Here is a 26432-nt window from a genome sequence, read left to right as displayed (position 1 = left end):
TTCGAAATGGCCATGGAGAGAGTGACACAGGGTCTAGCAGTCGTGCGGGTCGTACTGCACTGGATACATTTTTGGTGTGGGTAGCAATGTCGCCAAGTATCTTGCAAACTAAACTTCGCGGTGCATAAACAATATAAATAACGAACGACTAATTTGCCTCTTTAGACTGAAACAGGCTGCCTTCCCGATGGGCGCCGTGAAGTGAAGTTTGGTGGGACATATAGCGGTATCTTTAGAGCGGTACAATGGGCCGAACTCGAGCGGCGTTTATTTTACTTTCGATCGTCGTGCAAGTGACATAGCTCGTGTGGCCTATTATACCGCTAGTCCGCACCTTGATTGACATTATCTGTGAATCTGTTATGATGGTAGCTTGTCTTCTCTTGACAATTGACAAACATCAATCACAACGCTTCACCAGTTAGAGATCACCATAAAATGCAGCAGTATTATCAAAGTGAATAGTGTCGAGTTACGTTGGTTAGCAGGGGAGAAGCTCCTATAAGACGAAGAAAAGGAGAAAGAGGGGGGAGAGAGAGAGAGAGTTCATACAATTAAGAACACTAATTTGTTTCAATGTCAGGTTCAATAAGTCCCGTGATTATGAGTGTATGCTCCCAACACCCACACCCGCTCTGCGATCTGTGACAGTTACTATTCTTGAGTGCATGCCAGTCATAAACTATTTCTAATCACGAATATCTCGGGCCGGTGCACCTGGATATAGGAGCAGGTTTGAAAGTAAAGTGGACGGCCCTGATAATTCGTCGTGGTAATTCATCAGTGGTCAATATGGAACTAATTTTGACATCATTATCGTTTACTTTTCTATATCAGATCACAATCAATCAATCAACCAATCAATCAATCAATCAATCAGTCACAAAACATTGATTGGGTGATTGATTAAGACTGTCCTTGCGTTTTCCTGTATGTTTGCATTTTCTCACCAATATAAACAAATGAAATTTATTCTCTTTGGTTCGCCTGCTATGTGTGCATGATGACTCGACAATATACAGGGTGTCACAAACGAAAATTTACAAGGCCTTTTTTACCGCAAAAATAAACTAGGCATCGCCGAACGCTCGTTCTCCAGCCGAAAATAGCGCTATAGAGATCGCAACCAGATGCCAAAGTTTCACCCCGATCTGATACCTTATTCAAAAGTTATAAGTGATTTTCTGAAAATTGCAATGGGAAAATGGCGGCCGACGGAGTTTTCGAATACATGGATGGGGCTCTATGGGCACCAGGAACCGAAAACGGGCAAAAATGGGCTCCATTTTCCCATTGAAATTTTCAGAAAATCACTTATGACTTTCGATTAAGTTATCAGATCGAGCTGAAACCTTGGCATCTGGTTGTGACCTCTAGCGCTAGCTTTGGGCGAAGAATGAGCGTTCGGCAATGACTAGTTCAATTTTGTGTTGAAAAAAACTCTGTAAATTTTCTTTTGTGACACCCTGTACATATCCTACTGGTCCCAAACGTCAGCCTTGCCGTGTACAGCGATGAATAATATGCGACTTCACTCTATGTATCTTACTTTAGGCGAGCACACAGCGAGGGCTACTGGAACGGAACGAGAACCTCGCAACAAGACGCGGGAATTGCGCGGGGATCTTCGCGGCTTCATTTCGATGCAAGGCCCTTTTGCTTCCCTGTCACGAAGATCGCGAACTGGCGTAAACAAATTAATTCAGACGACGAGTAAAGCCGCAAAAGCGCGCTGCCAGAACCACGAAAATACAACACCACACTGATCAGAAAGTGCAGGCGGCGCACTGGTGTAAGCCGAGCATCTACAACGAATCAGTTTTGCAGATTAGTCGGCTTATTATGGCGCAAGGACGCCATAACGCTATCGTCTGCCAGCGCTGCTGACGCGACGTCTGCTAACTGAGCGAAGAGAGCCTATAGATTTGAGAGAGGAAGCAATTCGAACCATAAAGAGCGTTTGTAACTTAATGGCGGACGCCTCCTGGGCTAATTGATAACAAGTGCGCATGCGTTTCGTTGTTGCCTTGCGAGGGGGAGAGCGTCCGGAGAGGTGTTGGAATTGCTTGCACTGGGGAGCGATGCTCTCGTACACCTCTTCGCAGCTTGTATTGCAAACGCGGCTCATGAAACACGTGACCCGATCGGGCACTTGGAAACACTCTGAAATCTAGGCACACTTGTTCAAGCGTAAAAAGAGCGGGACGAGACCGGCGTCAGAAACGAGCTCGTGACGTCATGGCATGACGCCACGTTCCTTCCACGTTCGGCTCTTCCGATCCGACAAAGCGAACGCACCTCGCGAGGTGCGCTCGCTTTGTCGAGGCTGTTTTTCTTTTTTTCAAGAACTGTGCGCGCCGTCCGCTTCCAGCGCACTTGGCATCGTATCCCCGTTCGCGAGGGGTGCAAACAGTGTTACGGTGCAGCCTTGTCACCTCGGATAACTATCGTAAACGGACAAAAAAGAAATTGTAAGGACAGCTTTTATACGCAAGTGAGCAGCAGCACATTCCATGTGCCCGTTCGCTGTACGTTTGATTTTGTTCGAACGAACTTGGTGAGACAGCAGACGACGGATAGCAGACGACGAGAGCGGCTAGCAGACGCTTTTCTGTCGAGCAAGTCGGATTCCACGGGGTTTGCTGTCAACGAATGTGAGAAACATCTGCGGTGATCTGTGCAAAGAAGACGACGGTCGTGAGGTTGTGGATCCCTGTCGAGTGGTTTGCGTTTCCATGCTGTCACGGATCGGCAATCGGCACAAGAAATCCTGGTCCACGATGACAGCGTCCATCGGCTTTCTAGCAGATGACAACAGCTCGTTTCGCAACGCAGACGGCCACAAGATCATCTGCAGGTCTTGGACAACGGAGGGGCAGCCGAGGTACGTATGACGTTTGACTCTTCTACGTAATTTTTCCCGGGTAGAGGTCATATTACGTGTACGTATTGGCCTAGCTTCCAACAAGCGCAGTTTAACGTGCAGCTAAATTAAGCAAATATACAAAATGTGCAAAGTAGGACGCAGGCGTAACATGACATCCCAAAAAATCTGGCTGTAATTTCTTTTTATTTCCGAATTGAAAACAACAACAACAACAATAGGTATTTGCAAATTTTCTAGTCCGCACGAGAATCATGGTGGGAAACCCTGAAAGGTCAAGTAAAAGTTAAAACTCACAAATATTTCTCAATTGAAAATAATTAAACTTTGACGCTGACTTTTTGCTTTTTTAGTAGATCCTTTTTAGCGCGTGGATGAACTCAACACCTTTCTACAACTTGCGTAAGTGCTTTCAGGTCGCCACACAGCCGTAACCAAGAACAAAGTATTAGTATATATATTTTGGTGTATTATTGTACAAACATCACGACGTCTTCTTAGAGGCTGGCACCAACGAAGAATCGAAGATCCCACATGACACATTAACTCAGGCCCTTCATTGTCTCACAACCGACAGACTCGATTTTTTGCATATCCACGAACAACCGCCGAGTTGGTCGTTGTGTGCGACAAACTCAGCGGTTGTTTGTCTCCTTTCTTCCGTCCCGTCTTTTTCACTGTACGTTTTAAATAATCGTGCCTTACCAACAGGCCCGAGCTTCCATTCGTTCGCATGTGTCCGAGCAGTATTTGTTGTTTGTCGTTCAGTGGGGGACGCGGCCCTCACGGCGCTATATACAACGACCGACTATAATGCACGGAACCAAAAAGTCGGGCGTATTCCATATTCCGCGCCAGGTATACAGTTCGCAAACGGAAATTTTGACAACAAACAAACAAACAAACAAACAAAACAAAACAAAAACATTTTGCTTACATAGTCCGCCCTCGGAGCCTAGTCCGCATCTAAAAAAAAGTTCTCATGTCTCGTGGACGATATCCGAAGAAAGTAATCAAGTACAATAAGAATTACTCTCGCTTAAAATGTCTTGGATTTCTTCATTGCTCGAGAAGAAAAATAATTGCTCGTTACTCGAAAAAAAAAAAAAAAAAAAAAAACCGTTACTGTTCCGATTACTTCCTATTTTCAAAACAACAGATTTGTCTGCCGGCTCGAAAATGGGTCTTTTGTGCTGCCCGTTAGGTGGAGCGCAAGTTCGTCTGCTTCTTTTAACGTCAGAACTAGAGCCACTAAATAAGCGGCGCTTAGAGTATCGGCACTCTGTTCCACGACATTGTTGTGGGCGCCGCCATTTTGGCTCGTATGCAGAACAGACGCAACGGCCGATCCTCATGATTCAAAAATGCGACTTCCTCAGCATTAGATTCGGTGATAGGAAGGTCATGTATTATTGCTTTGCTCTGTCGCGGACGGTTTAAACATTTGTGGAGGGCGGAAAAGCATTTCCTGTGATTTCCGATAAAGCTTCAGATAACTGGCAACCATGATTTTACGACACAATATGGCCAAGTGTCGTTACTCTGAAGCGTAGCTTATTTAGTGGCACTAGTCAGAACGACGCCGAGCTCTGAATGGCTCTGATGGAGGGATAGTGGGTAAATGTCAAGGCAGCTTGCTTTGAGGTCTACACACTATCCTTCCAATCAGAGCCCGCCGTTCTGACGTCACCACAACTCCTGCACAAGAAACAGACGAATTTGCGCTCCCTTTTCCTGTCGGCGACTTGGTCCGAGAATTTCTTGGTAGGAAACGTGCACAACCAAAGGGCGCCATTAGAGGGGGAAGTAAAAAAATAGTAACGGTCACAAGTTATTTTAGTACTCCCTGAAGTAATCGGGGAGTACTTTTGTGAGCACTTTCTAATAAAAGTAATCAAATGATTAAAAAATACTAAAAAGTAGTCAAATTACTCTAGTGATTACTTCGGAATAAAAGTGATCGAGTTAGTTACAAAATTAGTACAAAAAGTAATCGATTACGAGTAATTTGACTGCTTGTAATGAGAACCTTGCAAGTCTGACTCATCCATATAGCTCATCACGGACACACTAATGGACTCGTTCAATTTACCCCGTTCGAACCTGTGTACCGGCGCAGCGAATTGTAGCGCGGTGCGGAGAAGCGCGAGGAAATGTACTTCCGGTTGTGTTTGTAGGTAGGCTGCACTTGCCAATCGAATGTGGCGTTGTGCACCGAGGGCCGCGTTTGCGGTACGCTAGAGGTTCAAATGGCGCTAGTATGCTGCGGCAAACTGAAGCAGACAGCAACCAGTCGAAAATTGACTTCCGGTAATGCATTTCTATGGAAAAAAGCGAGTGAATTTCTCCTTGCGCTCGATTATGAGAGCAAATACCCCGAATAATTTAGGCAGGCAGACGAAATAATTGATCAGTTAGGGCGTTTTTCTTTCCAATTCATTGGATTGAAAACGGTGCTAAAACAGCTTCGTGCATGTATTTCTGTGCGCTGTCGGACACTGTTAGCGCGAACACGACGTGGGGATATACGTGCCAAATCAAAGAACATCTAAAAAACCAAGAAAGACGGCCAGAACTACGCAGTAACACTATATCAGTAACTACACCTGCATGTACGATAAAAAACAATTTGAAGGCCACATTATATATTCCGATTTTAAATAAGTAAGTACCGCTTCATTCTTTCTGCTTTGTGCGAAGATGCTTGTTCTACTTTGAAAACATCCCACGCACGCTCGAAATCTTTGAGAACAAGTGCCTCATAAAAGCTGCCCGGCGTACGACATGATAAATAGAGACACCGTTCATAGCCTACACAGTTTATCCTTTACGTTTTGAATGTTTTTAACCGCTCGTAAAGATGCAAGATGGGGTAATTTTCATATAGACGCTTTGCAGCAGCTGTGCATGGACGCCGCCATTACCGACCTTCAGTTGCCATTTTAGATACCACTGTGTCTTCTCCAGCATTGGCCATTGTGCAGCTCGTCAACGCCCGCTTCAGTGGCTCGGCATCTGGCTAAGACAATAGAAGGTCAGCCATGGCGGCTGCAATCTGGCGCGTACGCCAGCAATTTATACAGACCCCCCTCCCTCCAACACCCCCTGAACACCCCCAGGTTGAGCCTAACCCCCCCCCCCCCCCCCCCCCCGAATTTTCTACGCAAATCACATACAAGTCTACATTCCCCTTCCTTACACCCCCTCTACAGGCCCCTAAAAATTTGTGACTGTCAAGTGTTTATAGTGTCAGGACTGGCGTATCAGCAATATATAAGCGTCACCGGAATGCTGGCGAGCCTTGAACACACTCTATATTCCTTTCGACCGTTATTTTGTTTAGAATCCTCGCTTGTTTTTACTAGTGATGGACCGAATCTGCCGAACTTCAGATTCGGCAAACTTCGGCAAATGCCGAACTTTTAAAGGAAAGTTCGGCAAAGATGCGGCGAAAATTCGGCAAATGTCTGCGCACGCGCGAGAACGCGACGGAGCCTTGGTTTGCAAATGAACGCCGTGCAGACCTACGGTTACTAAAGCCCCTCTATGTGTTTGCGCTTATCTTGCAAGTAGCGTCAAATGCGCGAGTGCACGAGGCCCATGTCTCGAGCGGCCCTTGGAAGCAAATGGCGGCGGAGCACCCGCTCATGGCACGTGTCTCGAGCGCTTCCACAACAATGGTTGGCGGTACTTGTAAAAAACGCTTTTATCAAGGGGCTTTAACGGTTACCACCGTGCAGTGTAGTACAACGAGCGGTTACGGTGCTGTGTGGGGTAGGCAACACGGTAACTGTGCGTTTGTGAGCGAGTGTGGTTCTCTTCAATATCTTCTGCCTCAAGAACAGAAGTTCGACCAGTAATTTACGCAGTCCACTGCGCAAGTGACAAATGATGCGGTGCATTCTGAAACATTGAGACATTGGCCGACAATTACTTTAAGCACTCCTCGCAATAATAACAATTCTGTTTTCGGCTCAGGAGTGGTGTGTTCCAAAACAAAATAATATTGCTTTTTCAATTAGTGTTATTTTGCGATTTTCCATGTATCTGCATAAAACTAAACACAGGACTAAACTACTCGACGTTGCACATCCGACATTCCTAACTCTCCCCATCTTCCGAAACGTTCGTGTGTGTCCTAACACCAGAAACGGGCATTTTGAACGTTAAAAACTAGACGTTGCGAATATGGGACGCGCACTTTCACGCAAAGCTGACGTCAAGTGACTGAAATCGAAGAACATGCATATTTACGATGCTATTATTCTATCTTCCGGTGAAGGCTCAGCAACCGTTACATTCGTTTTCGCGCACAGAACGGTGACTTCCGGTGACTCTCAGAGAAAGCAAGAACGTAGCGTTATTGCCTTCATTTTAGCAATGTACACACACATGCAGGCTTGCGCTGATGATGCCTCAAAACCGAAACTCTCGTAGCGTGATTCGTGAGTGTGCTACGCTCGCTTCTACCCAACCTCGTTGTCACCACTTCTGCAAGGAGTCACTAAAATTGCCCGTAAACACACAAAAACGACACCGATACAATTATCTTGCAAAATATCACCTTATTTAGAAAACATGTTGCATTTAAGTTAAGAAAGAAAGAAACATAAAACCTTTTTGTCGTTAGAAAAAAAAGAAATATCAACGAGTCTGGTAACAATGTATTTTTGCCGAACCTTTGCCGAATCTTTAGAAAAGTTCGGCGAAAGTTCGACTTTGCCGAATCCCAAGATTCGGCACCGAACTTTCGATTCGGTAAAAGTTCCACCCATCACTAGTTTTTACACACCTGCTGCGGAACAGAGGTTTGGGCCTGAAATATAGCGAAATTAAACATCGTTCACTGACGAAAAAAAAAAGCGCCAACTAAAGCAAAAGATACACTTTTAAAATGTTAATAAAGGTACATACTATTCGGTACGACCCAAATTACAAAAGATTTTGCGCGTTAACTACCTTTAACAACTACCTAACAAAGTGGTGCCTTATTATTGCGCAGGGCTTTTCCAAGTGCTCGTATCCTGTTGCTCACTCTCTGCATCGCCAAATTGCTCATGTGTTCTGGTGACATCGAAGCTAACCCCGGCCCCGGCCCTAAAGAGGGCGATAGCTCTAAGCTTGACCTAATACTTCAGAAACTGAACACTGTTATTTCTGACAATGCGAGACATCAAAAAGAGACCACTGACAAACTAAATGAACTGTCGTTGGGAATCGGTGACTTGACACGCAGAGTTTCAAGTCTCGAGAGCTCCGTTGGCAAGATTAAGGAAGTGCAAAACGAAATTAAAAAAACAAATGATGTTGTCACCGAGATTGAAAGAAAAATTGAAGACGTATCCTCGAAACAGCAGGACGTAAGTGGCTTAAGTGACATCGTCGACAACATGAACAACCAAATGAGAAGAAATAACTTGCTGATTAAAGGGATTCCTGAGGAGGGAAACGAATCGTGGGCTCAGACTGAACGAATCGCACTTTCCTTCTTTTCGGACCGGTTGCAGCTAAACGTCGGCGATATAGAAAGGGCGCATCGTGTTGGCCGCAAAAGGGAAGGTTTTAACAGACCAATTATTGTTAAGTTCCTAAGTTTCAAGAGCAAGCGCGATGTGCTCCATGGCGCATCGCGACTAAGGTCGACTGACACCCCGCGAGTTTGGATAGAGGAAGACTATTCGCCAAAAGTGAGGAAAATTCGAAAAAAACTTTGGGATTATGCAAAATCGGTCCGAACCACGCGCGATGGGGTAAACCTTGCTTTTGATAAGCTCTTTATCAACAATCAGATGTATGTTTACTGCGACGAAACCGATAGTGTTTTGCCTGCCTCGAGGGAACAGAGAACTGCAGACGCGCCACGGGATCTACAATCGTGCCACAAAAAATATAAATCCAAACCTAGAACAACTGTGAGCGCCTGCAATCAGCACCGCCCTCTCTCATTTTTGCTAGCAAACTTTAGAAGCCTTCTGCCAAAACAGGATGACCTCGCAAGCAGCATTATTTCATGCTCAGCAGATGTTATTGTTGCAACCGAAACGTGGCTTGCCGATACTATTTCAAATTCCAGTTTACTTTTAAGCGACAATTTTAACATATTTCGTAAGGACCGAATTTCCAAACGAGGCGGTGGCGTAATCATCGCAGTTCGAAAGGACATATCTTGCACTCTGATTTCAATCGACTCTCCTCTTGAAACCCTTTGGGTTTCCATTGGTACCGTATCCTTTCAGAATATTATAGTTGGAATTTGTTACCGACCACCTGATTCAACATGTGAATTTGTCAACAGACTAACAGATATTCTAGAATTTATTCATTTCAAGTATCCACATTTACCACTTATATTGGCAGGTGATTTTAATTATCCTGGGATCGATTGGTCCAACCTCCAAGTACGTAATATTTGCTCACGTGTAGAAGAGTGTTTAAGTTTTATAAATCTTTTAGATTCATTTTCAATGAAACAATTGGTAAATGATCCCACACGCGGAGATGCAGTACTGGACCTTGTTTGTGCCACTCACCCCGAAAACATGTCTGTACGCGTGCTGGATGAAATTAGCGACCATAGAATTGTTTATTTCTGCTATAAGATATCGGATGTTACGAGAGTGAACCTAAAAAAAGTGATATATGACTACTCTAAGGCAAATCATAGTGATATTGCGGTAACACTGTCAGACTTTTTGATTCAGTATGAAAGCACCTTCCATACACGCTCTGTTGAAGAAAACTGGGTTTCAATAAAAAACAAACTAATCTATATACGTGAAGCTTTTGTTCCTAAGTTAATCATTAACCCGAGTGAGGGTTGTCCCTGGTTTTCACGAAGCGTAAAACGCTTGATCTCCAAAAAGAAGAGACATTTCAGAAAGGCCAGTTCTTCAAATTCAGACCGTGACTGGCAGTCGTACGAAGATTGTGCGCGCTTATGCAAAAATGAGATAAGAAAGACAAAGAATAGTTTTTTCAACGACGATTTATCTAGCATACTAAAAACAAATCCAAAGAAGTTCTGGCAAGTCGTAAACCCCAAAGAAAAAAAATACATTTCCTTTAATTCAAGAAGGTGACGTAAAGCTTTCTGCATCCGAGTCCGCTTTTAAACTTGACACATTTTTTGGCGAAGTGTTTACCGACGAGCTCCCTTTATCTGACCGCCCTGTTACACCTACAATCGTCATTCCAGAAATGGACGATGTGCAAATCAATATTGATGGTGTTATCAGTGCCATTAACCGCTTGCCGACAAAATCCAGCCCGGGTACTGATGGTGTATGCTCGAAGCTACTTAAACTAACAAAGGATGTATCAGGTGCCGTGCTTGCCAGCTTATTCCAGCAATCGCTTAATACTGGCCACATTCCGAACGAATGGAAATCAGCAAATGTCGTGCCGATTTATAAATCTGGTAATCGGAATTGCCCCACAAATTATAGACCAATTTCATTGACCTCTGTTCCTTGTAAACTTTTAGAACATATAATATATTCATCTGTCATGAAACACTTAGTCTCAAACAACCTGCTATTTCCCAATCAGCACGGCTTTCAACGTGGTCTTTCGTGTGAAACCCAACTGTTTGAACTGGTAACGGATTTGCATACCTGTATTCACTCATCCTCACAAATCGACGCTATTTTTATAGACTTTTCGAAGGCCTTTGATCGTGTACCACACAGTCGTCTGATAAAAAAACTACAATATCTCAAAATTAATGATAAGGTAATTACATGGATTCGTGAGTTTTTGCACGATAGAAAACAATCAGTACTTGCAAATGACATCACCTCACCACCTATACATGTCAAATCTGGTGTCCCTCAAGGATCCGTAATTGGACCACTTTTGTTTTTAATTTATATAAATGACCTCCCCAACAACATTTCTTCAAAGATTCGCCTATTTGCAGACGACTGTGTGGTATACCGTCAAATATCTAGTCAAAGCGACTGCCTGGCCCTTCAAAGTGATTTGGATATCATACTTTCATGGTGTGACACGTGGCAAATGCAGATAAATATAGATAAAACAAAAATAATGACATTTACCAATCGTCGCTCATCTTTTCAATACGACTACAAAGTTATAGATTCAAAATTGGATAAAGTATCCACATATAAATATTTAGGAGTCCACTTAACTTCCAACCTCTCCTGGAACACTCATCTAGATTATATCCTTAGGAGGGCTAACCGGTCACTTGGTTTCTTAAGAAGGCATTTATATATGGCAACAGCAGAAACGAAGCTACTTGCATACTCTACCCTCATTAGGCCCAAGTTGGAATATGCAGCTATAATTTGGAACCCGCATCAAAAATATTTAATTAATAATTTAGAATCATTACAAAACAGGGCCACCAGGTTTATACTAAAAACGTATTCACCTATAAGCGTCAGTCAACTTAAGAGTTCACTTGGTTTATTGACTCTCCACCAGCGAAGATACCTCGCAAGGTTATCCCATTTTCATAAACTCTATCACAGTTCCTCAGATTTCCGTCAAAACAACATTCTCCCACCGGCTCGCATTTCCCCTCGTCATGATCATTGTTACAAAGTTCATATTCCATTTGCAAGAACTAATCTGTTCAAATACTCCCCGTTCGTACAAGCGGCGACTGAATGGAATGAGTTGGCAAGCGAAATTGCGACGGTCACTGATCATGATACATTTATGTTGTTATTGCGTGAATCTTTAGGGTAGTGAATCATATATTGCCCTGTATGTTTGTTACTTCCTCGCTGGGTCTATTGCTTTTTTTCTAGCACGTCGACGGCCTCCAATGATGTGAGTGCGTGTGTGGCTTTTTTGTTATGTAATGTCTTCCCTTCATGGTTCTGTTTAGCGTGACACGATGTCTTCTATTTTTTCTTGTAAAATATTGTATGATTATGTAAAAGTTTATACGACACCCCCCTCTATGTAATGCTCCTTTGGAGCCTTTAGAGGTATGTAAATAAATAAATAAATAAACTTCCGGCGAAGAGACAAAATGCACCCGCGTTTTCCCATATGAATGTACAGGAGCACCGCTAAAAGTAGACTGGTTGCTGTCTGCTTCAATTTGCCTCCCGGAAGTCGCATAGACACTAGCGCCAGTTGAACCTCTAGCGTACATTATAATAATTCTTAATAATTCCGTCAAAAGGAAACGATCTAGAAAAAAAAAATTCTGGTTTAGTCCGCGTTTGTACAGATAGTTAGCAACGCGTGGAACTTCAACTCTCGAACATGCTTAATGCGCGGACTATAATCCGTAAAAGACGGCATGTGGATGCCATATATAGAGCGCCCATTCCGTACACTCCTCGAGCGAAGCGCGTTCCAGCCGACGCTACGGGATTCGCACAGCTGAGTCTATCTTCGTTCGTGACTGTATGTGACCATGAGCTCCATTTTTCTTTTTTTCCTTTGCGTCTCATTCGTACGCGCAACGCAGAAAGTCGGAACCTAATGGGAGTTCCGCTCCACTAACGTAAACGCTGCAGATGTTTCCAAATCGCCTCGTGACAGCACGAGCGGCCGCCAGTTTCTCCTTTGTTTTGTTTGTTTGCTCCGCTAGTGTAGACGTTGGAACGATGACGTGATGAGGCGAAATGGTATCATCGTCGCTCTAATTGAGTGTCGCGCGTCAAGCGAAACACGCACGAAAGCGTTTAAATGGTAGTCATGGCCGAGGAGATAACATCTATTGGCGACGTATGCACGACCAAAAGCGTCGCTGGGGTCGACTTTCCACGATTGTCTAAACCCTCACCAAGACCTCATGAGCATGACGAATTCTACTTTTACTAATGGAATAAAAAAAGAACCGCCAAACACGAAAAGAAGTTCCCGCCTTGCAAAGAGAAGAAGGTGTACTCCATTCCGTCGGGCTGCGGGGGTCAATACACAGGTCAGACCGGCAGGTGGACAAATCAAACATTCTGGGAACATTACGCACTGAAAAAGGGGGAGGGGGGGGGGGGTGTTCCAAGGCGTCACCTGATTCCGAACATCCTATAGTCATGCACGCCCGTTCCTGCAGAGACTGCAGGCCCCGTTTTGACGAAACAAGAATCTCGGGGGAGGGGGGGCATAGCAATGGATACGACCCGAAGATTATTAAGTTATTCGCCACGAACAGCGCGAAGCAACAACGTTTCTAATCCCTGATTGTTTCTGCCGAAGTCTGAAGTTGAATTTCTCAAATCAGGGATGGCTCTGTCGACCGGACCTTGCATGCATTTGATCGTATCGTCCTCTTCCCTCCTTCTTCTCTTCATAGTTACTTTCCCTTTCCTCTATTTTCCCAATTTTAATCGGTTGCTCGCTTTTGCAATTCCTATATACGTCCGTTGCTAGTTGAGGGATGTGGTTGTGTCACCTTTGTCCTACATGTTTATTTTTTCAATCGAACTAAAAATTAATATAATTGAAATCATGATTTGAATTGTGATTTAACTCAATCTTGTTTTGTTATGGTTATTTAAACCGAACGTTTTCCGCATTCATAACCCATATTTTTTTTATTTACCATTGTTTATCATTTCAAGCTTCCTCTGGGGGTTTGTTTTGTATTTAAATTAAATAATCATCGAGAAATAAATACTTATATCTCCCGAACACAGTCAATATCTGGTGATTTTCTGAGCAAATGAGAAACATTGAACTTTGCTTTCTATCTTCAATTCTGTTGGTCTGTTACATAATGTCCTATTGCAAGCAAATCGTAACGAAAAAAAATAAATAAATAAAGGTAAATAAAGCTGGCGTTTTAGCATATAGCGGGGCGTGAAAGACAAGCTGTTAATTCGACTGTACTTTAAATTTACAGCAATATTCCTTTCGTATTGTTTCTAGTGATCGAACGGATTGACGATCAATCTCGCGCGCTTAGAAAGGCATCTGACAATAAACTCAGAATTCCTTAGATGCAGGGATTTAAATTAAATTAATCTAATATGAATCAATAAACTCTGAGTTAAATAAAACATATCTGATTTAGAAAGAAGCGTGCTTTTTTTTGTCCACCTTCTTTTGTGAAGAATTGCTGCGGTGACGGGAATGGTCTTTGCATTTGCCTACCGCAGTGCGTGTCTGTGTTCAACCTTTACAGCGTATGATCAGCACCAGATCAGGTGGCCGCTTGTTCTAAAACTTGGTTGAAACGGTGAACGCTGTTTTTTTTCCCCTTTCGGTTGCCATAGTGCACAGGAAGAAAATCTAATGCACGCTTTGAAGTGTACGTATATCAAGGGTTCTGCAGCAAGGCAATAACTTGAGCAAGTTGGTATATATATATATATATATATATCAAGGAAGTTAAGTGCACGACACAAGGTCGGAGCTGCATTTAGTGAAAGTAAAGGTAAAGCAATTTTACGGCCTCTTTCAGCTGTGCTATTTTTGAGTTTCCTTCCAGAACTAGAGCTTTCGGAATGTGCACTTACAAGAACAAAATTAGCACAGGATCGCTGGGAAGAGCTTCGACTTGAAAACACGACGAGGAAACCCAAGCAGGGAACGGAGGTCTTTCAACCAACACAAGGTCTTGAAACGCAAGGACGGCTCTTTCAAGCGGCTCTTCGCGGATCAGGGCCGCAAACAAATTTGCTTGGCAGACTTCTTTTCCTTATTTTATTTTGGTTGGTTTGTTTTTTGGCGGCGCTCCCGCAAGAATCAGAGAAAGGGGAGGTATTCGCAGTTCCAAAGGACACTAGGTCGTGCCGTAAATTCCGGCGGGCAATGCTTCTTTTACTTGAAAAGAAAAAAAAAAATACAAAGAAACCGCTGCTTTGTAGATAGACGAGGCCAGGAGCGTTCAAATCTAAAAATATAATTTTTATAATGCGATTAAAAAACAAATACCCCGGAACAAAACTTAAAATAATTTTTCCTAATTGCAAAAATATGTTCCTAAAAAAGCGAGACATATCTAGTCTAAAGACATATATATATAAAAAACGAAATGGTTTGTTTTGCACGCTCGTTTTGAATGTACGATACAATACAAAACAGTACAATTTTTTTTTAATACATTTCGCTCTGTGCTCACATAAGCCAATAGTGCTTGGGCGTGGGACGCGGCAGGTGACTAACAACCAGAATGTTTACAGTTTCAACTCATTCTATGAGTTTAATAAAACAAACAAATTATAAGAAAAGAAGCGGTTCGGTACACAGGTGCACAATAACAGCTGGAACGGGCCTTTATAAGGTACACACTGCTATTTACTGGCACTTCTCAAAGCGTTGTTTTAATAATTCATACAAGATTCACGTCATGCCACCCCACAGGTGCTTCACTCCTCAAAACCTTGCTCTTCGCATGCACAAAGCAAAAAATAAACTTAACTGCCTAAAAAAAAAAGAGAAAAAACAATACCCTGTTTTGCAATTAGGTGTCTTTTTTAAATATTTATACAGTAATGTCTCGCTTATATGAACCCCATTAATCTGGATACCCCGTTATATGGACACCATTTCGGAGGAAACTGTGGAAATACACGTATTTTTGTCTCGTTAATAGGGACAACTCACATTGTGGACGAGTTTTTTTAAGGGAACGGAGGTGCCCATATTAACGATACATCACTGTATTTTGGTAACCCCCCCCCCCCCCCCCCCCCTCCTTTAAAATCTGAATTTGCGGAATTGACAAGTGCGATATGTATGAATGGCTACAGTAAGCTACAAAGTTCCTAGTTCTTCGATCGACGAAAAACATCGTTTTCTTCATAGAGGTCCACATTGCTGAGAAGTTGTATCTTTAGGCTGTTCGGCGATAAGACGACTATACACGAACTGAACTCTGTGACGTCACGGCGCGGTGGTGGCGCGTCTGTCGCACTTCCGGTCTGGGGCTGTGGGCAAAAGTTCTCATGCCAAACGTGTATTCCTGCGTTGTTTTGAAAGGAACCAGACATAAACCTGTCTTCTCGTCAAAACGCAGCCGTACCAAAAGTGTCGAGAAAGGTTTAAAGGTCAGTTTTCACGTGCTCAGTTCGTCCGAGAATCTGGATATGTGCCGAGAAAAGGGAAAAGTAGACGCCGTCGGACAACGATTGCTTGGGCGGAAAGCACTGTGGGTTGAATTCACGAATACTTGTGGTCATCAGATTTATTTGTTCAGTTCCAACATGAACGCCAGAAAACCGTCAAGTTGTGCGGACCACCTGCGGGCTACGTTCAGTGCGTCTTCAAGTTCAAACGGCCGCCTGATCGTTCAAACTGTCGTCTACTTTTTCAAACGTTTCTGCTTGACGTCTGCTCTCTTAGACGACGCCTGCCCGAATATATAGACCAAATGTTGGCCTGGTACTTGCGATAAGAAGTAAGTGCAGGCCTCAAAAGACTTAAATTTGAAGGTTGGTAAGCAGGCTCGATGTAAGCAGTAGATACAAGGAGATGTTGAACATTGTTACCAGTGACCATCACCAACTTGTTATCCCTAATTCACTTGGTCCGATTCTGCTTGCGATTTTCAGTATCGACGTCGACCATCTCAGCCACGGTTCAGGCTTTTGCAGCCCGAGTGGCGTCGCGACTGAAAATTGCGAGCGAAATCGCATCATGGGAATCAGACTTTAGCGTGCATACTGCGGCGTCCACGCGGAATGAATCGCCACATGTCACATTATTCACGCGAAGTTTTGTGGTGTAACGAGCCTCGGTAATTTTGCTGACGCCGATCAAAATAGTCAGACATCGCCAGGAAGAGGTAGAATCAACAATTCGAACGCGAATAAGGGCAGGGGGACTCACACCCACGCCGACAACATCGCATTCCAATGGAATGTTTATGGACGACGGCGAGCTTCCTGCCCACACCCCCATCGCGCATGCGCGGCGCCGGTGGCTTCCGCTAGGGGCGCTCCGGTTTGTTTGTAAACATGAGTTGGTGTATAAACATCCATGTTTTGTACCCATAAGTTTTCTTTTTTTTTTTTAATATTGAAATGCGACGAATATTTATAATGGGAAACTGCTTAAACAAAATGTATCCTTTCATTATATTGTTCAAAGGGATATATAACCATCATGATTTATTAAACCTTGATGGCCTTTACAGGCATTACACACACACACAAAAAGAGGGGGGGGGGGTGCACAGGCTGGTGAACATTGTTATATAAAGGAAGAAACAGGAAAAATAAGTACTCATGTACCTTTAAAAGAAAACAGCTAATTAAACGAGAAAAAATAAAAATGAAGCTGGGGTGGGGGGGGGGGGGGGGGGTGCGGCCGACAGCCATGGTGGCGAGTGCATTCCTTTGCACCAACACATCCCCCAGACGGCACTCTTTGGTGACGTCTACAAAGCATTTCTACAAACACAAATCAAAATTGCTGTTAGTGCAACTGCAAATGGGTGGTTGGCTGGGATATGAATGTGTTATGATCTTTCTGTGTCAGGGTATTCACCCTACGATGGACTAAAGGCAAAAGCTACGGACCGCCAGGTCCAATCACGAGCCACTTAAAAATGGCGCGGTATTTCGCTTCGATGCACGTGTCGCTGCTCGCGTCTCAGGTTTTTGACGGGGAGGTGCGTACAGTGGTTGGAATCGAATAGCACCGAGTGACTCATCAATTTCACGTCGCGAAGGACGCCACGACATACATTTTTTTTGCAGGGTCGAAGCTATAGAAATAATGTGGCGCTTTTTGGTTAGGAGCCTTATTCGTCCACCCCTAATCAATGTTAAAGATGTCATTGTCTAGCTTGTGAGGCGAGTGGACCTTGCGGCTCGTGGCTTTTGCCTTTAGTCCATCGTAGGATGAGACGAAGTATGGGCAGTTTATTCCTGTCTGTAATTGTTAATAACAATGTAAAAAAACAAAAAACAAAAAAAAAACGAGATTGATAAAGCGAAAATTGGACGGAGTTTGCAGACGTTATTAATTCTAGGAAATATGCTAGTGGGAGTGAGTAACAATAAAGTTATGAAGTCATGGCATGACAGTAAATCTTGCAAAAGAGAGACAAAAGTGATAACGTTCTTTTAGACGAGAGAAGATCAAGGTTAGATTTCATTCGTAACGAAGTAATGCTGGTGCCTCGCGAGCAATCCGAAAATATGAAACTGATTGCGTGATACCGAAGTGCCTCTCGGTTTGTTATCAATGAATGTTGCCAAGGGGACCAGATGGAGGACGCGTATTCAATTTCAGACCGTACGAGTGTAGTGTAGGCTAGCTCTCTTACTGATGATGGTTTGACTTTTAGATTCCGTCAAACATACGCAGGAGAGCGATAGCGTTAAACAGGATGTGTGTTATATGCGTGTTCGATAAGAGGTTTTGAGATAAGTGAACGCCAATATACCTGTAAGATGTTCTTGGTAATTACCTTACTGCACACGATGTAAGTAAAAGAAAGAGGATTGTGATCACGCGTGAAGGAAGATAGTTGCGTTGCGGAAGGGTTTATTGGCATTTTCCACTTTTTTACACCAGTCGGCTATTAGGTTAAGGTACGCTTCTGGGGTTATAATTTCGTCCAGGTTACATACAGATCGGTGAATTGCGCAGTCGTTAGCAAAGAGTCGAATACAGGATATGTTGTGTGTTCAAGGAGGTCATTATATATATATCTATCTATATATATATATAAAAGCAGAAGGCCAAGAACATTGCCCTGGGAAACTCCGGATGATACAGGAGCATAAGATGACGAGTAGTTGTTAATTACAGTATCCTGAGTACTATCGGTTAAAAATTGTCCGATCCATGATGTCAGGGATGGATGAATGTGAAGTCGATTTAGTTTGAACATGGGTAAACAACGGCATACCTTATGGAATTCTTTAGAAAAATCAATGGATATGGCGTCAGTCTGTATGTTTTTATCGATGTTGCTGTGTATTTCATGAACAAGTTAGACTTGTGTCTCGCAAGAGATTGATTGTCTGAGCCTGTGCTGGTTTTAAAAAAAAACATGTGGTTCGTTTCGAGATGCTTCGTGACATTTGAATATATTACATGCTCAAGAGGCTTGCATGGGACCCTGGTTAGAGAGACAGAACGATAGTTTGAGGGCTAGGTTCGATCGCCTGATTTGTGTATGGGACCCCTCTGCCAATTTTCCAGCCTGTAGGGAGTTGCCAGAAAACAAATATTGCTGGAATATTATTAGCAGAAAACGGGCTGAGTGTGATTTGGTGTTTTTCAGTAATCTGGAGTTAAGTTTGTCGTCCGGAAAACTGTAAGAGAGACGTAACCCTTCTATTGAGCTTATGATACCTGAGTAAGTTACTTCAGTGACAGCCATGGGAGGGTAATGCAAGTTGTTAAGATGAGGTATGCTACCCTGGTCATCTGTCGTAAAGACCGAGGTGAAATAATCGTTGATACTGTTGGCGCTTTACTTGTCCGATAATGACAACCGGTCATCACTCATTATTTCTACAGGTTCAGATGTTTTTGGATGAAATACGTCCCAGAACGTTTCAGGTTTATTGCGAAGAATGTTTACTAAGTCACTGTTAAAAAAAATGCCTTCGTCTCTGTAATAGATTGTTTTTTATAGATATTAGCAAACGCATTGTACTGTTCCCAGGCGAGTTAGGTGGTCAGTTATTTAGCACGGAAAAACTGTATTCTTTTTTTCTGCTAAGTCGGTGAGGCGCTTTTGTAAACCGAGGGTTCGATTTGTCCCATGTAATTTTAAATGTCAGGATGTAAGTGTCTGTAAGATGTTTGAGTTTATTTCCGAAGAGAATCCAGTTTTCATTGAGTGTCCTGCTTTAATAGCCACACTGAAAACTCTAAAAAAATATTTTAAGCTCATTGAGTATGGCGGAGTAATTAGCTTTATTAAAGTCGTTAATCGTTTTAAAATATGGTGATATCTGCTAAGCCTCAAGTTCAATGTTGAAATCAGTTACGTCATGGTCCCTAATAGGTGAGTGAGCGATATATTATATATATTTGGAAATGTAGTGTAAGTGGTGAGACACAGATCTAGAAATATGACCTCTTCTATGGGTTGATATGGTGGGTTGGGCAATCATCTGCGATAGATTCAATTTAAGGCAGTTGTCCATAAGTGCTCCTGAAATGTGATTCGAGAATGAAAGAATATCCCACATAATACCTTTACTCAATTCGTCCTCGGTTGTTTTATCCTTCCCGGATATATGCTCTCCACAAAATACCCATATCTATGCTGCTTCAAATATTCGCAGCAAGATACGCGCAATCGATGATTAGCAACGTTCTGACCAACGTGTCGCACCACCTTTGTACTCTTATATTTTCGGTGATTATAATAATCGCCTGAAGACTCGTTCATAGGCCGTTCTGCAGGCCACTCGAAGAGCCAGCCAATCAGTACTCTCTACAGAAATTAGCTGCGTTTGTGAATTATAAGTGCAAAAAGCGTTTCAACCTAAAAGCGAAGTCTATAGATAAGTTTTTTTTTTTGTGTGTGTGCCAAGACTTGAGTTTTTTTTAGGAATTTAGTGCTTTAAGAAGCCAGAAGAAGCAAAGGTGGAATTAACCTTGACCCTCTTTTGCCAGAACCTTGGTATCTTGACCATAATTTGCCAAACGAAGTTCAAAAGTTAGGCTTCACTGCGGGTATAGTATGACTGTCATTCGGCATCTTTGGGCCTAAATCGCCCCGCAAATGCCAGAGTTAAGCCTCACCTCTGGTTCTGCGGTTCTTACGTGCCGTGTTTGGTTCAAGTCTGGCACTTCGGCAGTTACATCGCGAACTGGCGCTAACGCCTGCGAGCACAACCGCGTTAGGACCCGAGTTAGGCCCCTGAGATAGCCGAGCTTGCGCCAAGTTCGGCTTTTATCTGACATGCTATACCCGGGTACAATGTTGACACGAAGCACTCATTTTTACACGCTCACGTCATGCTCAAGTGTCACATGACAAATTTAATTTTAGGTCGGAACATTTTTTTTCAGCCTCATCATTTGGTGAAAGGACCAATTTTAGAGACAAGCGATTGTCTCTCTCGGACTGTTCTGCATGCAGGAAAGCAAACGCACCGGCATTTTCCATACGTTGAGAGAAAGCTCAGACGCGCAAAAGACTCCTCGTGAAGGCGAAGTGGACCTAGAGTGTGCGCGGTCTATATTTTCTTGCATCGAATTTTGGCAAAACAAAGTGTATATATATATAAAAAAAAAAAGGTTGCCGCGAGTAAATCAATTTGCAGCGCGCGGCGAGCATTCGAGAGATGCGGCCAAGTAGTTTGCGTCACTCTTGACGACGGGTGAGCCAACGGAAACCAAACAACTGAATCAAGTGTAATAAAAACCAAGAAAAGTTACGCGAAATCGCGAATGAAAATGTTCAGATGTGCCACTCTCACTCGGAAAGATACCGTTGTTGTTTTGTTGTTTTTTCTTTCTTTCCCCCCGGCACACGCTCGGAATTGCTCAATTTGCGGTATATGTATATTCGTCCAGACGTTTTTCCTCAAAGGTGCGTCCGTCTATCCTGCTTCCTCGTCTCTCAGGAAAGGCGGGGGGGAAATGGGTCTCCAATTGTTGTGACAGCGACCCCTGTCCTCACCTCAGACTTAATGGAACATTCTCACTTTAACCGCGTGAATTTCCTTTCTTTTAACGTGACGCGCTCGCTTTACCTGTCGGAGGCTGCAGAGGACGCTACCCGTTGTCGAGTGATACAACTTATTAAAATAGTTAAGGTACGCATAAAGTCTACAAGAAAACACTCAAGGTTGTTTTTTTTCGGCCCTGCTGCAAAACTTGAGTGTTTTTTTTTTATGTAGCATTTAACGTGTGCATTAGCAATTTAGTAAGTTATATCACGGAGCTGACAAGTCCCTCGTAAAAGTTGGTATCTTCTGTTTGACGTCACTGGACTGAACGCCGAGATGTAGTTTCGGGGTGCTATATATGTGACAAGGGGGGTGTACGTACAACAGCCCTTATTTCTGAGAGTAAACCTCGGTGTTGTGGCGTCCCCGCGCGTTCTCCTCTTCTCCTCTCCTCCTCTCCCTCCGTTTCTAGCCGCATAGTATAAACGGAATATGGACCCTTCCAAGACGGAAACCGCGCGCTCCTATAGACCTTTTCCACAAGGGCGCCGCCATTTTGAATTGTCGTCACTTCCAGTATGGGCGACGAAAAAAAAGTAAAACGTTTCAACCTGTAACTAGTAAAAAAATAGAGGCGAGCCAAAACGAGAATGTGTGACGGTTAGGCTTATATCCTAAATGTCTTCTATTGGCGTGGCAACGGCAAAGTTACGTTTTCGCCCATACTGGAAGTGACGTCAATTCAAGATGGCGGCGCCCTTGTGGAAAAGGTCTATAAGGATGGGGCGTCGAAGACGCTGGTAAAAATAACTCACGCAAATACGCGCGACCTTCTTTTTTTTTTTTTACATTTTCTTTTAAGAGGGGCAGATTGCAGCTCTCTCTGTGGAGGCGTCAACGTTTTCGTTGATACGTATATTCGGTGTCTACATGATGAACAGGAAGTGTGAGTGATCCACCTTCGCAGCATGCGCGCAGTCGTATTTATTTGTCTTGTTCGAACAAGAGCTATTTAAACACACAAAAAAAAAAAAAAAAAAACGCGCGTAAGGTCACGTGGCGGTGTGGAAATGCACACACCAATTCAACTCTGATATATTGCGCAACTGCGGTGGGTCTGCTCTCGGCACTGCGCAAGTGCAGACGCGCTTCATCTCACGCGAATTCGGTTTCTGCGCAAGGGCAGGGCGCACCCTTGTGTGGTCACACGCGGGCTTGTTTGTACGCAGCGTGTCAGTGTGTAGACAGGGACAAAAGCAAACATAGGCTTCGATCGTGCTTCACACGCGTCCGCAAAGATAAATCTGTCATCGTGCCCACAGCGAACACCCGTGTCCTTTGTGCGAAGTGTGAGCACTGCGACTCATGGCTGTAAGCTTTCGGTGACTGTAGTCGTTTCGACGTCCGATTGTAGAACACGGCTACTCGGCAGAGGTGCTCTTTATTCGTCTCATTGAAAGATACAATAAGAATGCAATTAAATATATATATATATAAAAGAGGTGGACCATTCAGTTGGCGGTCGTTCTGTCCTGTGCCCGGCCGAGATAGCGGCGAGTCGGCGACTAGCAATTAGCTTTCGCACAATGCCGTCGGCCTGTGGTGGGCACGGGGCAGGAAAAAAGGCTCGGTCTCGGCACAAACAAGACGCCGCGTTGTTCGTTTCGTCGTGTATACGTGCGCCTAGATTTCAGAGTGTCTTTCGAACGCTCGGTCGGGGTTTCACGCGGTTTGTTTGTCTCGAGACCCGATTTGAATCTGGTCATTGTATGATAGAAAATGCGACAGGACCATCATACGAGGAAGAAACGCGCATCAGATAATTTAGGAAACCGCTTTTGCGTGTGCGATATGGTACGATGAGCCTTCCGGCACGAATTGCGCATAAACTAGCGCATGAGATGCGCGCATGCGCAGTTCCTACCGGAGGTCCGATCGTATCGTATGGGATGCGCAAAAACGGTGCCCTAAAATACCCTACTAGAGCTTTTTAGGGAACCGCGACAACGCAACACGCAGTGTTGGAAGGAACGCGTTACAGGGAACGACGTTACCGGTAACGCGTCTCTTTTTTTTTAACTCAATAACGTACTCGGTGCGTTTATAAATGACAAACGAATAAAGTATTTTCGTTGCTATCTTACGGCGTTGCTTATGGAATTACGATACGCGTTACTTTAGATTGTTATAGATTTTTTTCTTAGCCTAGAAAGAAATTAATTAGCGTAGTGTAAACTGCATCGAAGAGGGGATGTACTATGTTTTCCGCAAACTCATTTCTCTAATCAGAATTTAAAAAAAAAACAAAAAAACAAACAAACAGGTTTTACAAGTTGATGAAACAATATCCTCAATACTATGAAATCACTGTTAAAGTTTGACTATTGTTGAAGTTCGTAGCTGCTGCTTTCACTGCCAAATAACATTGAAATATAACGTAACTCAAAAGTAACGTTCGTTTTATTTTTTTTTTTTAAATAAAGGGTAACGGTAGGAGTCGTTACTTTTGGAGGATAGTAACAAATCTCAATAACGCGTTAACTTTCCTTTTTTTTTTTTAACGATTTAACGAGTAGTTTTATTTCGCTACTTCTCGGGCTGCAGGACGCAGACAGAGCCGTTTATACTGAGAGAGTTTGGCTTTCTTAAGGAGATTTTGACAGTCTGGCAACCACAGCAGCGTAGCCTGACAACCGGGGGATAACTACTTCCGTCCGCCATTTTGTGGCTCTGACTCCTAGGAACTCTATGCAATTTCTCAGAAATAAAGAAGAGAAAGAAGTAACGCCATTTTGTGTTATTGCGAAATCCGCTGGTTCTAGCGGGTAGCAAGCTCCGCCCATTGGCCAAACTCTCTCAGTATAAACGGCTCTGGACGCAGATGCTAACGCATGCCCCCTCGCGACCAAACTGGCCCCCCTTCCGCTTCGAGTTGCTTCCTCTCTAAAATCTTAGGCTCCCACACTGGGTTGCTGCCATCGACGCCACCGACACCGTAGACAATGGAAGAGAGGAGGAAGGGAGGGAGAGAGGAGGCGACCTTCGGAGCCGCGAAACAATGGGTCACGTGACAGAGTCGGACTTTAACTGCAATAACAATAACAACGACGAAGGTGGTGCCCGTCCTACTTTTATCTCGTCGCTCGCATGATGTCACACAAGCAGTATGAATACACGTTACTCGAAAATTATGGACTGAAATCACAATTACTCTCGGTGAAAAAAAGTATTAACCTAGATTACTCGATTACTCGAGCAGTAAAGTAATTGGCCGTTACTCAAAAAAAAAAAAAAAAACAAAAAAAAAAACCCGTTTCTTGTTTGATTACTTGAGATTCTCAGAAGGACGGATTTATTTTTTTTTTCGCCGCGGTTTAGAAAACCGTTATTTTTTTTATTACTCGAGATTCCCAGAAGGACGGATTTTTTCTGCCGCGGTTTAGAAAACGAATCTTTCACGCTGTCGTCCAGTGGTAAACCGTATCCTCCACGTCGGAGACTTGATTCGAGGGTTTCTCGGTACGAAACGTATAAACAAACGGGTGCCATTAGAAAAAAGGGAAGAGAGAAATAGTAACGAGTAAGTTTGGTACGTCCAGAAGTCATCATATTGCTCTTACGTTCATTTTTTTTAACATGTGCATTTAAATAATCACAAAATTACTCCGCCACGTCGTCGACTGCGAGTAGTTCTGATCGCTTTTGTGACGAGTAACGTATGAGTTCTGCCCGCAAGCGGGACAAAAGCGGTTTTTGTCCGCTAGCAAACCTTCACGCCGTTTTTATACAGACAAGCGAGTGTTTGCACCCCGCTCAGGGTGTGAGCAAACAAACGCCAGGCGCGCTCAGAAACCCGATTCGTGTACACAATCAATCAATCAATCAATCAATCAATCAATCAATCAATCAATCAATCAATCAATCAATCAATCAATCAATCAATCAATCAATCAATCAATCAATCAATCAATCAATCAATCAATCAATCAATCAATCAATCAATCAATCAATCAATCAATCAATCAATCAATCAATCAATCAATCAATCAATCAATCAATCAATCAATCAATCAATCAATCAATCAATCAATCAATCAATCAATCAATCAATCAATCAATCAATCAAAGGCTTTGTTCAACATCGCACAGATGCTGGGGGTGCAGACAAAAAACCTATAAAATGCTTGACTAAGGGTCTGCGTCTCTTAGTCAAGCCTGGCGTCTGCGCACGACGTGCCGCGAAAGAGAACCGTGTGCCCAGCGCGGTGGCGTGACCCCAGGGTCGGGTCCGCGAGTTGGTTTACGTATAGTCCCCGTTTGACTTTAATAAAAGTTCGACCGCGGACGCGTCGCCACGATTGACCGGAGGCAATCGGGAAGCGGCTGCACACAGTGCACCGCGAAGGCGCCATGTTTTGTTAAAAAAAATTATGGGTAGTTTTCTTTTAGAAGAAAATCGTCACGAACGAGCGTCAAGAACAACCGTCGCGAAGTAGCGACACTCTGAGGGCGTTAGGCGACGTGAAAGTAATATATAAACTATAGAGTTGTAATGTAATGTACGCTATAGGTTCAAACGACGCTAGTGTTCTGTGTGAGGCGAATTCAAGCAGACAGTAGCCAGTCGAAAACTGGTTTCCGGTAATGCATTTCTATGGGAGATGTGAATGCGTTTTCTCCTTGCGCTCGATTATATGAGCCGATATCCCGATTCATTCGTACGTATGCTAGGTAGAAACCTAATAAAAGCGGGTTTAAACGGCTTCGTATGCGTAATTATGTGCGCTGTCGGACACCGTTAGCGCAAACGCGACGTCGGCGCTTTTCAGCACGGGGTATATGCGTGCCAAACGGTCGAAAGACGTCTGGAAAACTAAGAGATTCTGCAAGAACTACGCAGTAGCACTTAGTCAGGAACTCCCCGTGCATGTACGATCAGAAAAAAACTGAAGTCCACGTAATAGAGTCGGATTTTCAATAAGTACTGCTTTATTCTTTCTCCTCTTTGCGAATACGTTTGTTTATACGTT

General features: G+C 43.5%; 2 protein-coding genes across 2 annotated transcripts in view; both read left to right on the top strand.

Moving 5' to 3' along the window:
* Positions 1–2340: 2340 nt before the first annotated feature.
* LOC8027120 (monoglyceride lipase) overlaps positions 2341–26432 on the top strand; it is a 64691-nt gene continuing 40599 nt past the window's right edge. Inside the window, exon 1 of the mRNA XM_029984817.3 lies at positions 2341–2884. Within this exon, the coding sequence (XP_029840677.2) occupies positions 2736–2884 (149 nt within the window). The 5' untranslated portion in view covers positions 2341–2735. The remainder of the gene's footprint in view (positions 2885–26432) is intronic.
* Positions 10747–11638, top strand: LOC121045816. Its single transcript, XM_040499125.1, has one exon. The coding sequence runs from the start codon at positions 10901–10903 to the stop codon at positions 11597–11599; it is 699 nt and encodes a 232-aa protein (XP_040355059.1). The 5' UTR covers positions 10747–10900; the 3' UTR covers positions 11600–11638.

The sequence above is a fragment of the Ixodes scapularis genome, unplaced genomic scaffold (genome assembly GCF_016920785.2).
Source record: "Ixodes scapularis isolate PalLabHiFi unplaced genomic scaffold, ASM1692078v2 PGA_scaffold8__174_contigs__length_109621045, whole genome shotgun sequence".
In the NCBI taxonomy this organism is placed as follows: Eukaryota; Metazoa; Arthropoda; class Arachnida; order Ixodida; family Ixodidae; genus Ixodes; species Ixodes scapularis.
Note: the sequence above shows the minus strand (reverse complement) of the source record. Positions and strands in the feature narration are given on the sequence as shown.